Here is a 20,520-nt window from a genome sequence, read left to right on the forward strand (position 1 = left end):
TACAAAGCTTCTTATACTGCTACATTTTTTTTCTGAGCCATCACTTAATGTGTATGTACTGGCCAGATGCTTTGATTTTCTTTTTTGTTTTGCTTTGTTTTGACCCTTATTCTATGACGGGCCCCGGTGTCTTACTCTACATGGCACTTCAGAGACATTCTGGAGGTGCTCTGAATTTAAATGTTAATCTGACATTGGCCAGTCTGGTGGAGCTGCAGGCTGTGCTTACGGGTGAAGCCTAAGAGAAGATGCTTTAGTCTGGTGTTCTTTATGTACCATGAGGACTGAAGTTTAAGGAATATCCTGGTATGATGTTCATGTGTTCTCACCAGCATCTTTTCTTAAACCTTACACTTACTTATAAAATGCTTATGTATATATATGTATATGTATATGTATATGTAATTATATGAGTTATTTTATCCATTTAATTCCCTGTTTGTTTGTTTTTTTTCATCTTCCAATGGTTGGTTATGGACTGAGGACCTCAAGTGGACAGTAAATGAACAACACCCCCATCTGAGAGAAGTGTGAAAAAAAACAGTTGAACTGACAGATTTCTCATAATGTACCATGTTAATGGTGTTTACCCAGCATGACATTACTGCCACTGCTATCCTATCTAACCTACAACCTTCCAACTCAAATAAAAGAAAATCCCTCTGAGGACCTGGCAGCGGTTGAATCACTAATAAACTGCCCACACTCACTCCTTGTAGTTTGACCTTTATGCCGTCACACTAAGTGTGTGATGTTTCATCCGACCAGCTGGCAAATCTTCAAATCAACTGTCCATTACAGTGGATAAAAGAGTTTTCATTAGGGAATGTGTGTTTCTGACTTTGTAGATATTTGCATGGAGGATTAATGAATTCATTTTTTGTTCATTTTTTTATTTGAGTAAATATTCCAATTTGATAATAGCACAAAAATAATCCAAACTAGAAAACAAAAATAGAAAAGTGAACCGATGGAGGGTTGCACCCACTAAACCTCTTGTGAAACCTTTTCAAGCAGTCAGAGCGGAATCGCCACTTTGAAGTCTAATTGCCTGCAGCTTTCACTTGTTATTCAATACATTTAATCTCCGACATCACAAACTTTTACATCGTGCATCCGGTTGACAGATTACTTAAATACCCTCTTATCATGACAAACAAAATGTGTGCAATCTGCCGTGCAATGCCAGCAATAAAAAATGTGTTCACTTGTCAACAAGAAGTGAAGACTAATGAAGTATAACTTAGAAATACTGCTATTCACTTGCCTCATACCTTCGAGGAATATTGGAATAAGCGAGTAGCAATGTGTTCTTTGTCTTGGTCTGCCTCTCTTGGTTAACTTTGCACTAATGTGTTGATCTGCATCATGAGCTGTGATGCAGATCAACACACAATCCTCTAGACTACTTTCTCCTATTCTTTTCAAAATAAACACACACACACACACACACACTTCAATGAGGATTTTTTTCAGGGTGTTGAAAGTTGCATGAATAGGTCAGGGGGGTACCTTAACTGAATTTAAAATGATCTAATTCATGCTGCTAAACCCTGAGGCTTCTGGATAAATTCGGTGTTGGTCTGAAATTCATGAATCATCTCAGATTCCTCAAAGCTCAGTCGATTATTCCTTTTTTTCTGAAATGGCCTCCATTTTAATTTAAATGGACTTCTTCCCCGAGGTGCCTTCCCCTGGAGAAACAGAGAAGGAAAACAGCAAAGTTTCAGGAGCTGTACAGCCACAAGTAAGCTCATCTGCATTTTACTCATTCGTTTGCATTACACTGGAAACACTGGAAGCACTGGAAACACTGGAAACACTGGAAACACTGGAAACAGCAACAATGTGTCTAGATTTTTGGTTAATATTTGTGCCTATTTGCTTTGTAATGATCACTAACTGGAGGTCATAGTCTTTATATTTATGAGTCACTGCTTGTAATATTGGTAATGTAAGAATTTCATTTAACAGCGCCTACTCTCTGTTCTCATTATTCTTTTATTACTGTAGCTGAACAGCTGATGAAAAGAGGTTTATTTATGCTCTGAATTACCGATGCATGAATAAAAGCTATATAGCTGCATAATCTCCATGAGATTTATTGGTATTGAGGTTTCAGCTCTTAACAGTGTCTGAGGTGTGTGAAGTCAATGTGAAATCTGGGCAGTGTTCAGGAGAGAAATATCCAATATGCTTTAGTCATTATTAGAGTTAATTAGACAGGAGAGCCAAGAGGATTCTAAAAAAAAGGAGCTGAGAGAGGTGATGAGCTGAGCTAAGAGAAAACTTCAGCATTCACCTTTTTCTTTTGCAGTTTGCATCAGCTGGACTACTATTACCACAAACAACGGAGAATGTAGGTGATTAATTAAATCGGGGGAATAGATGAGTCCTTGTGTTTGTTATAGCCTTCGACTAGGCGGCGCAGGATATGTCAGGATATGAATTTCAAAGTAATCTCTTTTGTCATATTAGAGCCAAGGATGCTTTGTATGGCCCTTGATCATAATTAGAGTATAACTGGAGATGACACTCAAACCTAAATGCCCTCAGAGAAAACAACCAAAAACACCCACTCAGGAAAAAAAGGAAGAAATCTTGAGAATGGCCTGTAGAAAAAGATCAGCCTTGACATACAGTGTATGTCATTGGAATTGACAATGTGTTCGTCAGGTGTTTTTTGTAACTGTATATTTTTTTTTAAAAAAGGTAAACTGTTCAAGATAACACAAAAAAGCAATATGGTTTATTGCCATAACTGACAAAGTAAAGCCTAGCTGAGAGAAAGAACCCAAATCTTGCATCTTTTCTAGTATTTTGTGAGACAGACCAGAGCGATTGTGCATTTGCAGAAAGGTGGCACAGATTTACCCGAAACTGTGTGGGGGACAGTTGCTGAGAACAGCTTGCTTCATGGTAACATGAGGCTGAGGCTGATTAGGAAAAAGAGCTTATCTGAACTCCACTTCCCCCTCCCAGGATGTCCCCCACTGGACTCCGGTACCTTTTTGTAGGCTGCCAGATCAGTAGCTTTGAATTTCCCCCCCAGATGCTGCTTCAGGAGTCTCAATGCAGGGCCAGCTGCATCTTACTGGAACAGCTAATGTGAGGCAGTAAAAAGACAGCAAAAACCTCTACTAAATAATGTTGCATGTTATTGTCAGTCACTGTAAGAGATAACTATGAAAAGGACAGAACTACATAGTGATTTTTGATAGGTTTGCAGGATGAATTCTTAACCTGTAGATACACAATTGACTGGGTTGTTTTTGTGATTAACATATTTCAGCATGTCATATTCCAGGTTTTCCTACGTACTTTACATTTAAAATTATAAATCAGTATTACAATGGGGCTGTAGGTTGCAAAGATCTATCTAAGGATTAAGAAACTTAGCAGTGACAAAGCTATGATACTATGCACCCACAATAGATTACACAGTAGATGACCCAGAATTTAATGTAGGTGAAAACTGAACATAAAAAAGCAACATGAGGCCATTATATTGTGGCCTTACCATCAACAAGGTGAAGAGTAGGAGTCAGGTGTGGTCAGGGTCGAAGCTGAAGAAATGTTAATCTAATTACTAAAAACTAATTAATCTAAGTTTTAAATCACAAACATGAATTACATGAGTCTTAAGTCAGCAACTAATTAATGGAGTTAGTTAATGATAGTATCGGTTTAAATCTTGATTGTCCATCATTCTCTTTAAGAATGCAATTAATAGTGAATTATAAGTTTAAGATTGTAAATTATAGTTTTTAATTTGGATAATAGCCTATGTCAAATTTAAACCTAGAAATCACAGGTACACTTCAAGAGTGCTGTGCTGCACTAATCAGTTAGTAAATTAAAACACGTGTAACTATGTTTAATTGATGTAATTATGATCATATTAATCATAATATAAGTTTTTTAAGGAAAGAATATTTATTTCTTATGTGGTCTTTGGACTCATATTTGGGATAGATCAGGACAGGGACTGTATATGTGTGGGTATAAATAATGTTTTGTCTAGTTTGGGGTTTGGGCTTCCTTTAAGTGAGAAAAATGAGAGTGAATGAGGCCAACAATTTTCTTTATGGAATTTTTATGATGAACTCTCTTCAACCATTTCTCACTTCTGTCACATCTGGCACAGCGCCCCCCTCTGTCAATCCTGACCTCAAATTATCAGTCTGCTGTGAATATAACTTTTTTTAAATTAATATTGGAGGCTAACTGAGGTTAACACATTGGTTAGAAATGTGACAAAGCAGTGTTTAGCCCTTACCGATAACGCGGCTTTCTATTACAGAGCTGCAAAGTTTGACACACAGGCTTCCTGTTTGTCTGAAAGAGGCGGAGTTAACAGTCACACGGCTGCACACTGACAAACGTTGTAAGCTGTTTTTCGTTTTACAGTTTACAATGCGGGGAACTATATTTTCTTCTCTCAGCTGACAGTGTGGATAACATTGAGATAGTTGGAGAGCTACATTGACGCAACATAAATCCACCATTCAGGATTCAAAACCGCTGTAAGTCAAGTTTGTCTCTTTTTTTTCGCTGTTCAGGCCCTGTACAGTGTGTCAAAGTACCGTATGTACCTTCACAGTTTTAACAATAACAAACTCTGGATACTTTACATAATTTAAGGATGCCGGTTAACTTCTTATGCAGACTACAGTTTAACACAAACAGGCAGTTTAACTCAACATAATCATATATTTGCTCTTTTTGTCCCTATCTGACCCTTTGGTCAACTGATACAAAGTGAACTTTTTATGGCATGGGAACACTACAATTAGCTGTGTAAAGTGCTGTCATACTTTTTAAACTTCTTATCTTGCTGTGACATGATGTTGTACCTGTGGTTATTTAACAGAGGTTGCTGGTAAATGAGCTGCAACCATGGTGCAGGAATACCAGTCTCCTGTCCGGGTCTACAAGCATCCATTTGAGTTAATAATGGCGGTGAGTAGTGTGGTTGTATTGAATGATCCATGTAAAGTGTCTGTCACCTCTCAACTCATGTGACATAAAAGACATAAGACATAAGTGGATATGAGTCTCATTAGTCTGCAGGCTCTTACATAACTAAATTGGGGATTTGTGTGTGTCTGATCTATTCTAGCCAGTGGAGCTTTCACCCCTGCACTCCCTAAACATACTCTACTTTTGCTTTAATTGAAAACTGAATGTTAAATCTAAAATATAAAAATAATATAAAAATTCATATAAATGCGGAGTTTTCACTTGAGGGTTCATTTCTGGCATTTTACAGGAGACCAGACACTTTCATAAAACTGCTAATTGTCTCCAGCGTTGCCTGTCTGCCTCTGAGGGTCACCTGTATCATTCCTGAAATACATTTACCTGCAATAAATGTTGTGTAATGACTGAGCAGACAGAATATACTGTACACCCTATCTCCCCATCTCTCATGCAGTGGTAATTGTTCAGCCTTCAGTAATCTACAGCAGGCTGCTGCTTATTAAACGTTGCATCTAAAGCACCTTGCACATGAAAGGGTTTTTTTTTTCTTTTTCATTTTTATTCAATGGCAGACTGACCTTTTTATATTGTTTACCTCCACAACAGGTCTAGATGTTGGATTAATATGCATAAAGTATTGTTAAAGACAGACACATTGAAGCATCTGTTCTATTTTATTCCTGTGAACAATTGACACAATACAGATGACGGAACACTGAGATAAGCAGAAATCACAATGAAGTTGGACAGCAACATTTTTTTCCAGCTATATTACTGTAATTGTTGATAGATTTTGATGTTAGTCCCACCAAATCCAAGGCCTGCTTTTTATACCAGCCAAATTGCAGCAGCGTTCAACAGTCCATAACAGGAAATCCACTGTAATAGCAACAAAGATCCCAAATTCCAAACATTTTTTACCATATGAGGTGCAAACCTTGCTGTCCTTGAGTGGAACATATCTTTGTAATTGCTTTCTTCACCTTCAACCTGCAACTGAATGCTTTAAATTTGTGTAGGAACAGGAAGTCATTGTGAAGCAGTATGACAGGTAAGTATGGCAAGAGTAAAATACTATAGATGTGCATTACCATGACAATCTGTTTTCACCCAGTTTTACAGTATCTTGCTGTTGATTCTCATTCTGTGCAGTTATATATTAAGCCAAAGGCTTATGCAATATCCTCAGAGTGGGGTAAAGACCATGATACTGCAGTGACACTTTGCTCTGCAGGCTATAACTGCACTGTGTGGTGACTCAGTCACCACTCAGTCCAAGTTAACACCTACATAAGCTTCGTTTGATACTTTTCCATGAAAGTCCTCTTGCGTCAGTGCAGGTAATTGAAAATGGTCTAAATAAAATAAGCCTTTTGTGAAAAGATTTAGGTCTCAATTTCATAAAGGAGAGAATCCAGTGAATAGTCTACCACCTCCACTGCTCACATTTGTCTCCGTGCTTTCTCATTAGTCCCCTGACTGATCATGCCACTGACAGTTATTCTTATAGCTCTGAGGGGAATAATTAGGACAGAGATTTCCGTTTGTCTGCAATCAGTGAAACATGTTGTTTGTTTTTGTTCCACAACACCAGTCAATGATGCTTATTTACCAAGGAATCCTCTCTCATTAATAATTTCATCTTATTGATTAGACTGCTCATGTGCTGTGTTGTATTAGTACTGTACAAGCAGAATGTGTGTGTGTGTGTGTGTGTGTGTGTGTGTGTGTGTGTGTGTGTGCATGTGTGTGAATTTGAAGAGGAACAACTGTTGCTGTTTTTGACTTGTTCCATTTCACTGCATGTCAATGCTTGTGGTCTATTTTTTATTGCCAGTACAGTCGGTTTAGCTCTACAAACATTTAAAATCTTTTGAGCCACAGGCAACAGGACATCTGGGTATCAGGGTATCCCAGAGTGTTAGTAATGGTTTTCTACTCCACTGTGAACTAATCAATTGTTATTCTAAACTATTAAACAGGCAGCTCTCCATATTACCTTCTGTTATTTGTCAATAGTTTCTCAGCAAAAACTGCACTGCTGCTAGTTACCCAGACTGAGGACTTAAAGGTCAGTGCTTTGATGCACACAGCATAAGGTCCGATATTTAGCATATCCGGGAGCTGCCTAACAGCGATTCAATCAATATTGACAGGTGAGGCCTGGTGAATTGGCTTGAACAGATGGTCATACAGTAAGCTGTTGGCAGTAAAATGCAAAGCCGTCACGCTTGTAAAAAAGCTGCTGCAGCTGCAGGCTGTTGCTGTGCAGAACCCATAACATTTTAATATAATTTTAATATTTTTTAATATAATTTGTTAAAGCCATTAAAAATTAAATGCATCCTAGCCTGACAAGGAAATCATGTTCCTTTTAGGGCAAATACAAGTACAACTGTCATTCAAGTCAGCAAAGGAAATCAAATGTCTTAAAGAACTCAACATACTGTAATTAACACTAGTGAATCTATAATCATCTATGGGTAATTTTCTTTGAAATGTGATTTATTTATCTCTCTCAGGCCTATGTGAGGAGGTTCCCGAAGAGCCCCTTGATCCCAGTGTTTGTAGACAGCGAGATCATCAGTGAGAGCCAAAGTGAAGATGAATCTACACTGGTAACTGAGAGGCGCTGTACGATCGAAGTTGATGCCCCACGACTTCTTAAACGGGTACCTTTCCTCTGACCTTTTACTGATCAAAGCCAATGAAACAATCATAACAGTGTCTATAATCAGATATAATGCTTCCTTTGGAAGAACCAAAATATGATTTTTTTTTTGTCAAGGTTATTTCAATGAATGGTCATTTTTAAGTTGGTATTTTGTGGCATTGTCCCATTAGAATGCATGTACACAAATGGACAAAACAGCAGAATGCAAAACACCCGCACAAATTATGACATCAGAAGTGTTGTATTTCCTGGTGTAAACCATTTGAATTTTGTGTTTTTCTGCATGTAGATGGCTGGTGTAGACTACCTGTACTTCATCCAGAAGAACACTCTGAATCGCAGAGACAGGACGCTTCACATTGAGGTCCGCAACGAGACCTTTTCCAGCAGAGTCATTGTACACGAGTGCTGCAACTACACGGTGAGCTTCATAGTCAAACAAGATAATCGGGTGCTTGGGAGGAGAGTTTTATTTCTTTGTTGTTATTTGTTTTATTGTTTTTGGATAATGATTTAACAAGTGCTGTTTAGGTGGAACAGAGCCCTACATAAAGGTAATACAGTATATGCTGACACAGCAAGCAGCAAGTTAGAAGTCATAGTCGAATACATGTCCTTAATGCTGCATGTGTAAAAATCCGGCTTTTCTATTCACTGCAGGAATGTAATTTCATTCATTTTCATCATCCTCTTACAGTGTGCCAAATACACTAATCACTTGTGTCAGCAGGTGGAGTCATTGTAATACCCACCCCACTAAATTCTCTTGATTTTCCACAACATATCCCCCACCAGTTATATCATTTCTGCTGTATGTGATAAACCTGTCACTTAAAAATTAACCTAAGGATACCCCCAGACATGCTTTAAGACATTCAAAAATAATCTGCTTTGATTAATAATTTGTGTCCGATATGTTTTTTCAAAAAAAAAAAAAATTACCTTGGTTAAAAACTCTTAAAAGGACCTTCTTCCTGATTCATAAATCCAGAATCTATGAATTTACAAATATTGTTCATTTGAAAAGTTTAACTCCTGGACACCAGATGTCTCCTACTGTAATTCACTTATAACTACACTGCAAGTGTATGTGCACTGGAGGCTTCAAATTTTGTATTGTATTTTATTGCTGATTTTGTGCTTTTTGTGACATAAAAAATAACATGCTGAGTTTGAATTTTCAGCATCTATCACACATTTTTGTCCTCCTACGTAGGTTCATCCAGAAAATGAGAACTGGACATGCTTCGAACAGACAGCTAGTCTGGACATTAAGTCCTTTTTTGGCTTTGAGAGCTCAGCGGAGAAGATAGCGATGAAACAGTATGCTAGTAGCATTAAAAAGGTTTGTATCTTTGAACTTACTGTTAACGATATGAAGCTTTGATGACGCACATGCCTACAATATATGTGTTCTATAATCTGTTGTGTTGTTTTGTTGATAAATTGAATTAATCCATGCTGGCCTCAAATACTGTGATCTAAACAGTCACATTAACCCAAAGTCTCATCTTCTTCCTATGTTTTAGGGTAAAGAAATTGTTGAGTACTACCTCAGAGAGCTGGAGGAGGAGGGAATAACTTACATACCTCCTTGGACACCCCCTGTTGTCTCTCACACTGCTGCTGCCAGGCTCCAGCTGCCACCGGCCTCTAGTACCAGAGTCATCCCTGTCAACAGTGCCAAGGATGGGCTGTCCAATAAAGACACTGTCGGCCCCACAGAGCTAGTGGCTGGTTCCCCTGATGGTCAGTGTTTACTCACTAGTCACAATAAACTACAGAATAGCAGCCAACACACAACACAAAAGTGCAGTGTATGAATGCAAAAGATGTGTGTAATGTGAACTATCCTTTTGTATTAACTGGTTCACAGTACAAACGTTTAGTGAAAGGACTGAGATAGTTATGATAACAGCAAAATTATTCTTGATTCAATAGCATTTTAAAAGCTGAATATGCTGTATGCTTGTACCTGTAAATTAAAAAGACCACAGCAATTTTTACAACAGGATTAATAGCACCTCTATTCCTGTGTTACTAAACCATGCTCTGATGTGTTGCTAAAACCAATAGTGTCAAAAAGAACGGCAGCAAACAGGCCCAAGCAAGCAGAAACATTTTAAGCCAAATTAGCTCACAAAACAGTGCCAACTAGCTGCATTATGTACATGTTGTCTGGTAGGTCACAGCTAATTTCATTATTTTCACTCAGGTGCACACAGTGTCTGATGTCTCCATGTGATGCATGCAATATGTGCTAACTTTGTGTTTTGGCCTGTAGACAAGTTGGATGCTGATTACATCAGACGTTACCTAGGTGATTTAACGCCTCTGCAGGAGAGCTGTCTTATTCGACTGCGCCAGTGGCTCCAGGAAACCCACAAGGGCAAGGTCACTTATACATTGTTATAATTATATACATATATACATTGTTTGAATACGGAGCTGTTTGTGCAGTTATGTAAAATGCACATTTATTTATTTTCTACACACTCACACAACCTATACTATTTAGCTTTTGCTTCCACATTTAAATAATTGTACTAACAAGCATGCATTGGCTAATAGGCCGCCTTGTAATGTTTGGCTGGTTTGCACCAATTAAAAAATGAATTTATTGGTAACTTAAAAACATTTTCGTCGTGACCTCCTGCCTGTTGTGGTACAGATTCCAAAGGATCAGCACGTGCTGCGCTTCCTGAGGGCCAGAGACTTTAACATCGACAAAGCCAGGGAGCTCTTGTGCCAGTCACTTACCTGGAGGAAGCAACATCAGGTGGATTTCCTGTTAGACTCCTGGGACCGTCCCCAGCTACTTCAGGACTATTACACTGGAGGCTGGCACCACCATGACAGAGGTATTGCTTGAATAATACAGCCAACTGTACGTTATCCTGACTCCATCTGCCTGTCATTTTAGTTTCCTGGTTACTATTATTGTTTTAAGGTTTGTCTACAGTGAAAGTACTCTTATCAGTCCCTGTGAAAGATAAAGAGGCAAAAATATTTAGTCTTCTGTATTTATATAGTCCACACAGGTTGAAATGGCCTGTTAATTATTGACTGTGAAGTCGGAGCACCATCTGTTGTAGCTCCCATGTTTGAAAATGAGTCATTGGTTTTAACAGCTCAGCTGATGCACCGGGTTGAACACAGGAAGTGCCCTTTGAATGTTCACATGCTAAATGAATGGTAAACACCAGTTTTAATTAGACATAAAGATGATGCTGATTTAGCTGTTGTTATATAATCTGTGAATTGGTCTATGTCTTTGTGTGAAATGTGTTTAGATGGCCGTCCTCTGTATATCTTGCGTCTGGGTCAAATGGACATTAAGGGTTTGGTACGAGCCTTGGGAGAGGAGGTGCTACTGAGACAGGTGACTTGAATATATCCATGAGATTTATGCATTAACATACACATAAACATATTTAAGATATCTTAAATTGCATTAATGCTTGATGACTGTGATCCAGGTTCTGTCCATCAACGAGGAGGGACTGAGGCGTTGTGAGGAAAACACTAGAGTCTTTGGTCGACCCATTAGGTGCCTTAATATTCTTTCTTTCATCAGTGCCTCCTTGATTAATGGCTGATCAGGTGTACACATGTTTGTGTATATAGTCATATAATGCCTGTGTTATTGTGCCGGTCAGTTGTTGGACTTGCTTGGTGGATCTGGAGGGTCTTACTATGCGTCACCTGTGGAGACCAGGAGTTAAGGCTCTGCTGAGAATCATTGAGGTGATAGAGGCCAACTACCCAGAGACTCTGGGTCGCCTGCTCATCCTGAGGGCACCCAGAGTTTTTCCAGTGATCTGGACCCTGGTGAGAATAAATATCTGCAGTTACATTTGATGTGACTTTCACTAATCATCTGATTATGGTAGAATGCATGATGTTGTAAAGTGCATCATGCTGATATTGCACTTAGTTGGTGAATCAATTGCGAATATGAGCAAATGATAAACAGATGAAACAGAGAGGAAGAGCATAACAAACTAATATTGACAAATGAAGATAATTATAGCCCTGTAATATGAAAAAAACTCAGTGTCCCTTGGGAGACATTTTGTCATTGCTATAGAAATATGCAATAGTTAATATTGTAGTAATAGTATTCATCAAAGAAATAAAGATAAATCAAGCACACAAATATATTACAATAAACCAAAACAATAACAGTAATGAAAGTAGTACACATCACATTTGTGGATTTGAACCAGAGCTGTTTTAGTTGCTATATGAAGATGTGTTAAACTCAAAGTAGGAAATATATTTGTTGGGAACTATTTATACACAAATGGAATAGAAAATATATCATATTTAATATTATTATTCATAATATTCATATGAATAATGGATTGATTTTGACAGCGAACCTGCTGCTGTGTTCATGTTTTCTGATGAGTGCTTGGACTCTTGTTTCCAGGTCAGCCCCTTGATTGATGAAAACACCCGTAAGAAGTTCCTTGTTTATGCTGGAAATGACTACCAGGGTCCAGGAGGCTTGGTGGACTACATAGACAGAGAGATCATCCCTGACTTCTTGGGAGGGGAAACCATGGTGAAGTTTATTCTTTGGCATAATGATCTGCAAATGTGCATTTCATTGCCCACGCAGACACAGTGAAATAATGTGCACCATGCCATTTGCTCCTGATTTAATTTAGAGAATAAAAATGTGTTATTGGCTGTTCCTACTAATTTTGGTACAGTACAAGTACGTGAACAGTTCACACACACATTAACAAAAATATAGACAAATTATATAACTCTAAGTGCTTTATGTTATGATGTAAAACTCCTGTCTACATAAGAGCAGACACATTTATACATATTAACATACATTAATGTGAGTTGTCTCTTTTTGTCATTGTTTGAGTTTTATGTTTTTTTCCCCTCTGCCCTCCTCACACAGTGTGACATCCCTGAGGGAGGTATGGTCCCCAAATCTCTATACAGGACAGCGGAGGAGCTGGAGAGTGAGGAAAACAGGCTGTTGACTGACTCCATCTATAAGAGTGCCAGTATCTTCAAGGGAGCTCCATATGAGGTACAGCCTGGGCTTTTATAGCCGCACCCGGATCAAATTAACAAATGAGGCAACAAAGAATGAGACTACCAGAGCAAGTGGGCATTTTTATGTCTCCACACCGGTGGCCTTGGCCAGAGGCAGTATGTTTTTAGCAGGTTGTCTGCCCATCCGTCCCATTCTCTTGAATGCGATATAACTCGGGAACACCTTGAGGGAATTTTTTCAAATTTGGCACAAACATCCACTTGAACTCAAGGATGAACTGATTAGATTTTGATGGTCAAAGGTCAAGGTCACTGTGACCTCACAAAACTTGTTTTTGGCCATAATTCAATAATTCACACGTTAATTATGACAAAGTTTTACACAAATGTCTAATAGGAAAAAATGGTGAAGTGATGACATTTTATATAAAAAGGTCAAAGGTCAACTTCACTGTAACATCATAATGTTCTGTAAAAGCACTTTTCTGTTCATTATTGAATGCCATAACTGGGAAGAACAGAAGGGGAGATTGTGACCATATTTCACATTTGGTTGGATACTGAATTGGTGACACTAATTTTGGGCGACTAGATTGAAACTGTGGTGATTGCATAGATCTTCTGTGCTGCTGGGTTGAAGATGTGTGTGAAGTGTCCATGTTTTAGAATTTGTTGCTTCTTTGCAGCAACATCCATATCTGAAGCTTTGTCTACTGTCATGGCTACAATTTTGTGTTCTATCAGAAGCAGCTTTACTGGCCAAGCATGTGAGCACACATACAAGGAAAATACACTTAATACCTTTTATTAAATTCCTTCAAAGTCTTCACTACAAATATTATGAGTCTGGACAGACATGGATGTAAACTACAACTTGACTGGTTGGTGGAAGCATACAACCGAGAAGTGGTATTTCTAGTTTATATTATATTCTGTGGATTAGGGTGCCACCAGCTGGAACAAATCTACACTGCACGCTTGCAGCAAAAGAGATAAACCATGTGATTAATGGCCTGCTGTCTACTGTTTTGTGTTCCCAATCTCTTTACATCCTGCTACAGATGCTGATCCAGATCACAGAGGCCTCCTCCGTCATCACCTGGGACTTTGATGTGTCTAAAGGCGATGTGATCTTTAACATCTACCATTCCAAGAGGCCCCCTCAGCCTCCGAAGAAAGACACTCTTGGAGCCCATGGCATCACGTCCTTAGGGACCGTCAACGCCCAGCTGATAGACAAGAGCTGGGTGCTGGGCCAGGACTACAGCTTGGTGGAGAAGGCCCTCACCTGCAGGGAGGGGGAGAGTGTACAGGTGAGAAGCAGGCTGAGATGTAAAGAGTGTATTCTCAAGCTATCTGCACTCTTTTTATTTATTTATTTATTTATTTTTTAAAGCATTTTCAGCTAAACTGTTGGTCCTCAAAGCAGTCAGACCTCAAACTGATCCTGCAGATTTCCTCTGTTCAAACAGGGCTCCCACATAACACGCTGGCCGGGCTTCTACATTCTCCAGTGGCGCTTCCACAGCTCCCCAGCCTGCTCCGCCTCCAGCCTGCCTCGCGTAGATGATGTGCTGGCCTCTCTGCAGGTCTCTTCCCACAAGTGTAAAATCATGTACTACACAGAGGTGCTGGCCTCCCATGACTTCAGGTCAGTTTATTTATTTGACTGAGCCTTTTCTCTGGTCGTGTCATGTTTTCTTTATACTGCACTGAAGCTGTCTTTCACACAGGCTGCACTGCTCTAGTGTGGGTTTGTAACATTTCTGGAATATTTCTGGAAATGATGTTCCCTTGACTTTTATAGCGTTTGACACATATGTACTTTTTATGGAGCATGAAAGGCTTGTACAATAATTTATTGGGCAGAATCATGACTGAGAATTAACATTTATTTTCTGTCTTTCTTTGTTATTTCCAGGGGATCCATGACCAGTCTGGAGTCCAGTCATAGTGGTTTCTCCCAGCTCAGTGCTGCCACTACTTCCTCTAGCCAATCACACGCCAGCTCCACCATATCAAGGTAGCATCTGCTCAGCAGGTGTCCAAAGGCAAGAATGACCTTAAATGTACTGACATCTGCCTCTGACTGTGCCTTATGCCTTCAAAAAGAGGGTTTTTAATTAGAATTTGATCTGACGTTTGAAGGTGAGAGAAGTATTATGGAATTTTTTTTTTTTTCATTTTAGTAGATCAGTCAAGTTTCATTGATTTTTCAATGTGTCTTGGGAATTATGTACCTGATGTAGCATTTATTGTGACTGTGATGACTGACGTTATTTTGTATTAGTATAATAGTAGTGGACAATTTTTTTCAAATGCAAATGTGCATTGCAAATGTGAAATATCTGATTTGTAGTTAGATGACATTCAGGAGGACATCTGCTATGATTCTTATGGATGAATAAATGAAAAAGGAGAAACCTTACAAACAGCAATTTTTACATTAAATTAAATAGTGAGAGTGAAAGTAGAAACCATGTGTACAATGCACAGATACTATCCCTGAAGTTGCTTCCATTGTCCACAAGATGTCACTGTACTCTGTAATAGAAACTGCTCACAACTAATCTGCAGTGGATTTAGTACATCATGTATCACTCATACTGGTCTTCCTCAGAAATCCAAAGGAGAATTGCTTGAATAAAGAATTTATTACCCAAATTAATATGGATGTAATCTCCAGAGTGTGCCTTTGTGCTGAATTTTGAGAAAAAAGTGACTACAGTAGCAGTGCTATAGTGGAGTAGTAATTTTGAATGATTGCGGAGATCGGGTAGTCATCATTTTTACTACAATAGGTGAGATGTAAGGAGTGAAATCTCTTTTGAAATATGCAATATACCCTCTAGATTTCATGTAATGTTGTTTTTGGGCTTGTTAGGCATAGCTGCTGAGTTTTCTGAGGCAGCTAATTTGAATGCAATATAGCGCAGCCCCTTGTGATCTGGCACAGGGCCAGGCAGACAACTGATTTACATAAAACTTTAATTTCCATAAACTTATCAGATGCTTCCAGCGAAAGCTTAATTGAATTTCCCTGTGTTTTTTTTTTCTTGGTTTGAAAACTTGTGTCATGTTGCTGCTTATCCGAACACAATAAGAAGTGAGGTGGATTGAGTTTTTCTGAGGGTCTGATTAAACAGGAGCCTAACTTCCTGCCGGTGTGTCTCTTAGAAAAAGGAAGTGCATTGACTTTGCCAGCAGCTTATTTACTAATGTACTCTGCCTGTTCTAATGACCTCCCAAGACACACATTGTCCACATAAATAGCAGCACCTCTTTCTCCTGATAAGCCTAATTTGCCATTAAAAGCCCTCCTTCAGCAGTTACGTGATTTAAGGCTGAATTATTTTTACTTTCCTTCACAGGCTCAAAAAGCAAAGTCCATTATACTGGTCGAAACAGTTTGCTTAGTCGATTGAAAAGTCATTAATAATACATCACACAATAATGTTTCAACCTGTTCAGTTGATCTGAAACAACCTTGTGAAGGAGAGCTGATAGCAATACCAAACATGGACAAACTGCGTCAGAGAAGACAACTATTGGTTGCACAACTGCAATAGTTAAAGCTATAGCCCAAAATAGATCACAGAACTAGTCCAGTCACTCCCAAACAGCCTCATCAAGAACTCATTGTGTTGAGTTTTGCAAAACTTGATGGCAGCAAGAGAGTTTGTACATTGCTTTGATCCAATAAAGAAATGCATATCCTTATATTAAACCAGAACACACACACAGTAGAAAAACATATCATTGACCTGAATCTGAACCTGTAATCCCATTTCCTTCAACTAGATAGAGAAAACCAAAAGTTTACATCCACAGTGGGTATGTAAAGAGTCATATTTAGTTACCAATGACTTTAAATGGCTGTGCATTATCATAAAATAGGATATCATCTTTGCAATTTGTGTGACATGCTGTTCAGACTATAGATCTCTTTGGATCTCTTTCCTCTTAAGATGTATTTTGTCTCACATACCTTCAGGATTTCATATTGTTTTCAATCATGTGGGTTAATATTTCTAACTGCCCGCAAAGACAATTGTTTTTGGTGTCAGCTTCCTACAATAACAGACAAATAACGTCTTCCAGACTCACTGATTCATATAGAAATCTCTCAGCAGAAGACACTTTCAACCTCTGCATTTGCAACACTTCGCCATCTCATCGCAGTTATTCCTTAATGGTATGAGCACCACAGATATATATATATAACAACAAGATTATCTGGAGTTTGTCTCTAAAGAAAACAGGCCTGTGAGCTGAAGAGTCAATCCCTTCTATATCCCTGTAAGAAAACTGCGCTCTTCCTTCAACCTGCCTCATAAGCTGCTGGCTGACCGAACTTTCCCATCACACTGGTGATAGTCTGGAGGAGAAGTCAAATTAAAATTTTGAATAATGCTGCAACCAGGAACACTAGATCTCTTAATTCTTATGTGAGCACAGCCGGCAGAGAGGAGGACTGCATAGATAATGTGCTACTGAAATAGTCTCAGACTTCTTGTTACAGATATAAACACCACATCCTTCACTGGGAATATGTGCATGATAATGAATCATGTTCTCTCAGCAATACCAGCATCGGTGCTCAAACAAATGATGCTGAGGTTGGCCAAGGGAGTATGTAACATGGGGCTAATTTGGGGTGGATCTTTTTTTAATCAACATCTCTTTAATAGCAAAAGGTAGAGAGATTATGCCATTCTAACTAATGATTAATGCACCACTTCCCCACATCAATATACTCCTTTGAATCTACTTGAAAGAACAGATGAGGGGGAGCTGATGTATTCTCAGGAGCCAAGGTTAAATGATGGTAACACCTAAAATACAATGGGTCAAAACCAAACTTGTGCTAAAAATCACTAGCAAGCTAGTTATCTTCCCACCAATTCTCTCCATCCATCAAATGTTGCAGGCTAAATGGCTTTTTTTCTAATTCTATCTGATCACGGTGAGGAAAATCTTAACAGATATTAAGGTTGTAGAGTCTCACTGTAGTTGGGATCCTCATTAAAACCTGCGCTCATGTTTCATTTACTTCCTTCTGACAATCCTGACCTTCCCACTAATTGAAAAGGAGCGCTCTGGATTAGTGTGCACTAAATTATTTTTAGGAGTCCTGACACACTTGAATAGAAATTTTTTAAGCCATTTGTGTTCATCTGGGATTGTGTGTACAAATGTGCAGCTTGAATTCAGGCCTCGTTTTACCGGGATGTGTGCAACCTGAAAACCAGTAAATGTTTAATGCCTCCTCCATTTGAGTTGTGGACCTGTCTATTTAACTAATCTCATATCGGCTGGGTTGGAATTCGTTTTCTGACTTGATGTACTACTGGGCCTGATTAATATGTCCACAAACAAATAGATACAGTCATGTCTATTTATCTCTGATGCTTCATACTATCTCTCATATCTTCCAACATTGATTTTTCTCTGCAACAAGAGAGACCATCAATCTAGCTTCAATTTAGGCCAATTTCTGAGCACTGCCCTCATTTGCAATGAACTGTCAAGGCTCTGCTTAAATCCAATGTTGTTTCATCGGTTTCCGAACATCAGACCTGGTTTTATTTCACTGGTGTTTTCTTGGCTCACTGATTTCTGTAGTTGACATTTCCATTCCTCGCACTCTAAATGGGCACTGACCTGGGCAGGTCATGGACCTGCCCTCCTTAAATGTTACAGTGGGAACAGACATTTATCCATTTGCCTGTTTAGACAGAGTAACTTTGCCAATTACTAGTGTATTTTTGGAGGGTTTACAGGACTCTAAATCAAAATATATAAATGAAATCTCAAGACACATCTCATGTTTTTACACCCAAGTACTCTATATTGCCCCTAATACATCCTCATTGTCTTATTCCATTAGTCTTATCTTATTTTACTACTTTTATCCTTATCTTATTGTAAATGTCACAATTATTTACTTTTGTCTATTTGCATTTATGCATGAATTGTGCCACGGAAATAAAGTTTATTATTATACTATTGATATTAGGCTATTTATAGTAATCTCACAAAATTGATGGCATGCAAATAGATATTTGCCTAGTGCAGCATCTTCATGTACAGGTATGAAAGCCAGCAGATTCAAAAAGTGACATGTCAGGGTGCAGCATGTATCTGAAAAGAGGTAGCACAAATAATACTGTAACCAGGCTTCTATAAAATAAAATATGGTTTGGAGTGTTCAGTGTTCACCCAAAATGTTGACAGTCAGGAGAGCAGTATTGGAAGTAGCCCTAACTGGTTTAAAATAATGTACAAGATAAATGAGCCTGGGTCTTAGTCATGCGTAATTGGTAAACTGTTGGTTAACAGGTTAATTCCCCATTCAGAAATCTAAACAAGAGGAGTAGGAGAAGAGGAAGAAGAAGAAGACATATAGTTTAAATTTTCTTAGTGCACAGCCCACACCACAGAATATTTTTTTTATTTTTCAACTGGATAGAAGTATTTGAAGAGTCTGGATAAATCTTCAAAACAGCAGTAAGTGCTGTCAAAAGAACCACAGGGGATTATCGTGTTTAAAACAGTGACTCGAATGTAATATTCAGTTGAAAACTTGACTGTAAAAATGATGTTTATGTGACAGTGAGCGGTCCAAACTCAAACTAAGTTTTTATTTTCAGCCACTGAGATTTTAAATTTAAACAATTTCAGGAAGGAGGGGCTCTGGTCAAGTATGACGGGGCTTGAAGTAACCTGTCAACAGTTAATTGATGTGTAAAATAGGCCATTAACCAAGGTAGGAGGTGTCATTTTGAGAGACTAGCTACACCAATTTGACTGCATTGCATTTATGTTCACTGCAACCATTAAATGAAAATAAAAATAGCTAATGCAAGTATGAGAATATTAGGCTAAAGGGTTGATTTCTGTTCAACTGTAGGTAACAAGTGAACTACAGCAGCCATTGCTTGGTTTTCCATCATATTCTGTTCTTGCTTAAGTACTTCTGATGGCTTTTGTATGAGATTTTCTCACAATCCAATTGACCTTTTACACAGCAGACATTTTGGCATGTCACAGTAGGACAACAGGTAATTAATTAATTAATAACATTAATAAGCCATGTAGATTTATCAGTTTCAGGACCCTGTCATTGTGCATCACTGACATGGCTTACTGACGCACTTTAATGGAACAGAGCCATCGTCGTTAATGATATTTATTACACGTGCTTTTCATGCTATGACACATCAAAATGCCTGCTGTGAAAAAGGCCAATCACAGTATACTTGACACTGCTGCACAAGGAGCTGAAATTACTGACAGTGTCACAAAAAGTGACACACTGGGTGGTAACATTGTTCCCAAAGTGACAGGTAACTCCCTCCTGACTGTTGGTCCATGTCCTGCCACATTAGTTCAGGTTAGATGTAATCATGGGTAGTAAGAAGTCTGTAGTGATTACTGTGTTTCTGCCAGCAGAGAGTAAAGAGTGGCAGCGTTTAAGGCATCCATCTTTGCTCTTCTTACCTGCCAAGCCTCACCACCCCTCAACGAACATAGGTTTGCCTTATTGGCAGGCAGAGGGGCTGGCAGGAATCCCCTATACACCAGAATGATGCGGGTGTTGACTGAATAAAGAACAGAGCAAGCGTGAGAGAGAAAAGAGAGAGAGAGAGTGAGATAAAGGCATGAAGGTAGGATTAGGGATAAGGGGAGCAGAGCGATCAAGGCAAATGTAGATTTTGAAGAGCTCCAGGGCTTCTCACGGGACTGGCCGCCATCTTTCCTTCTAGTCCCTTTTCATCCATTCAAAACTCTGTAGAGGAGAGACTATAAGTGTGATCGGGCTGTTTGGTTGGACT

At 38.8% G+C, this 20,520-nt stretch overlaps 1 protein-coding gene and 1 long non-coding RNA gene across 2 annotated transcripts; one reads left to right on the forward strand and one right to left on the reverse strand.

Annotated features, from left to right (window-relative positions):
• Positions 1-947: 947 nt before the first annotated feature.
• Positions 948-4,341, reverse strand: LOC122967540. The gene is made up of 3 exons (XR_006398631.1): positions 4,280-4,341; positions 3,008-3,103; positions 948-1,694 (listed from the first exon to the last, which is right to left on the reverse strand). It is a non-coding gene; the product is annotated as an uncharacterized LOC122967540 (long non-coding RNA).
• A 30-nt stretch (positions 4,342-4,371) lies between these two features.
• On the forward strand, positions 4,372-15,350 carry LOC122967539 (SEC14-like protein 1). Its single transcript, XM_044332235.1, has 16 exons — positions 4,372-4,526; positions 4,874-4,962; positions 7,506-7,655; positions 7,947-8,078; positions 8,874-9,002; positions 9,187-9,406; positions 9,942-10,051; positions 10,329-10,518; positions 10,951-11,039; positions 11,137-11,207; positions 11,317-11,488; positions 12,093-12,227; positions 12,582-12,716; positions 13,744-13,995; positions 14,155-14,333; positions 14,604-15,350. Exons 2-16 carry the CDS (start codon positions 4,900-4,902, stop codon positions 14,707-14,709), a joined length of 2,133 nt encoding a protein of 710 aa, XP_044188170.1. The 5' UTR covers positions 4,372-4,526; positions 4,874-4,899; the 3' UTR covers positions 14,710-15,350.
• Positions 15,351-20,520: the final 5,170 nt, after the last annotated feature.

This window comes from Thunnus albacares, chromosome 17 (genome assembly GCF_914725855.1).
Source record: "Thunnus albacares chromosome 17, fThuAlb1.1, whole genome shotgun sequence".
Taxonomy (NCBI): domain Eukaryota; kingdom Metazoa; phylum Chordata; class Actinopteri; order Scombriformes; family Scombridae; genus Thunnus; species Thunnus albacares.

Coding starts and splice junctions, on each gene's coding strand:
- LOC122967539 (XM_044332235.1), top strand. CDS start 4,900: ATGGTGCAGGAATACCAGTCTCCTGTCCGGGTCTACAAGCATCCATTT. Junction 11,208..11,316: donor GTCTTTGGTCGACCCATTAG/GTGCCTTAATAT, acceptor TGTGCCGGTCAG/TTGTTGGACTTGCTTGGTGG. Junction 11,489..12,092: donor TTCCAGTGATCTGGACCCTG/GTGAGAATAAAT, acceptor TCTTGTTTCCAG/GTCAGCCCCTTGATTGATGA.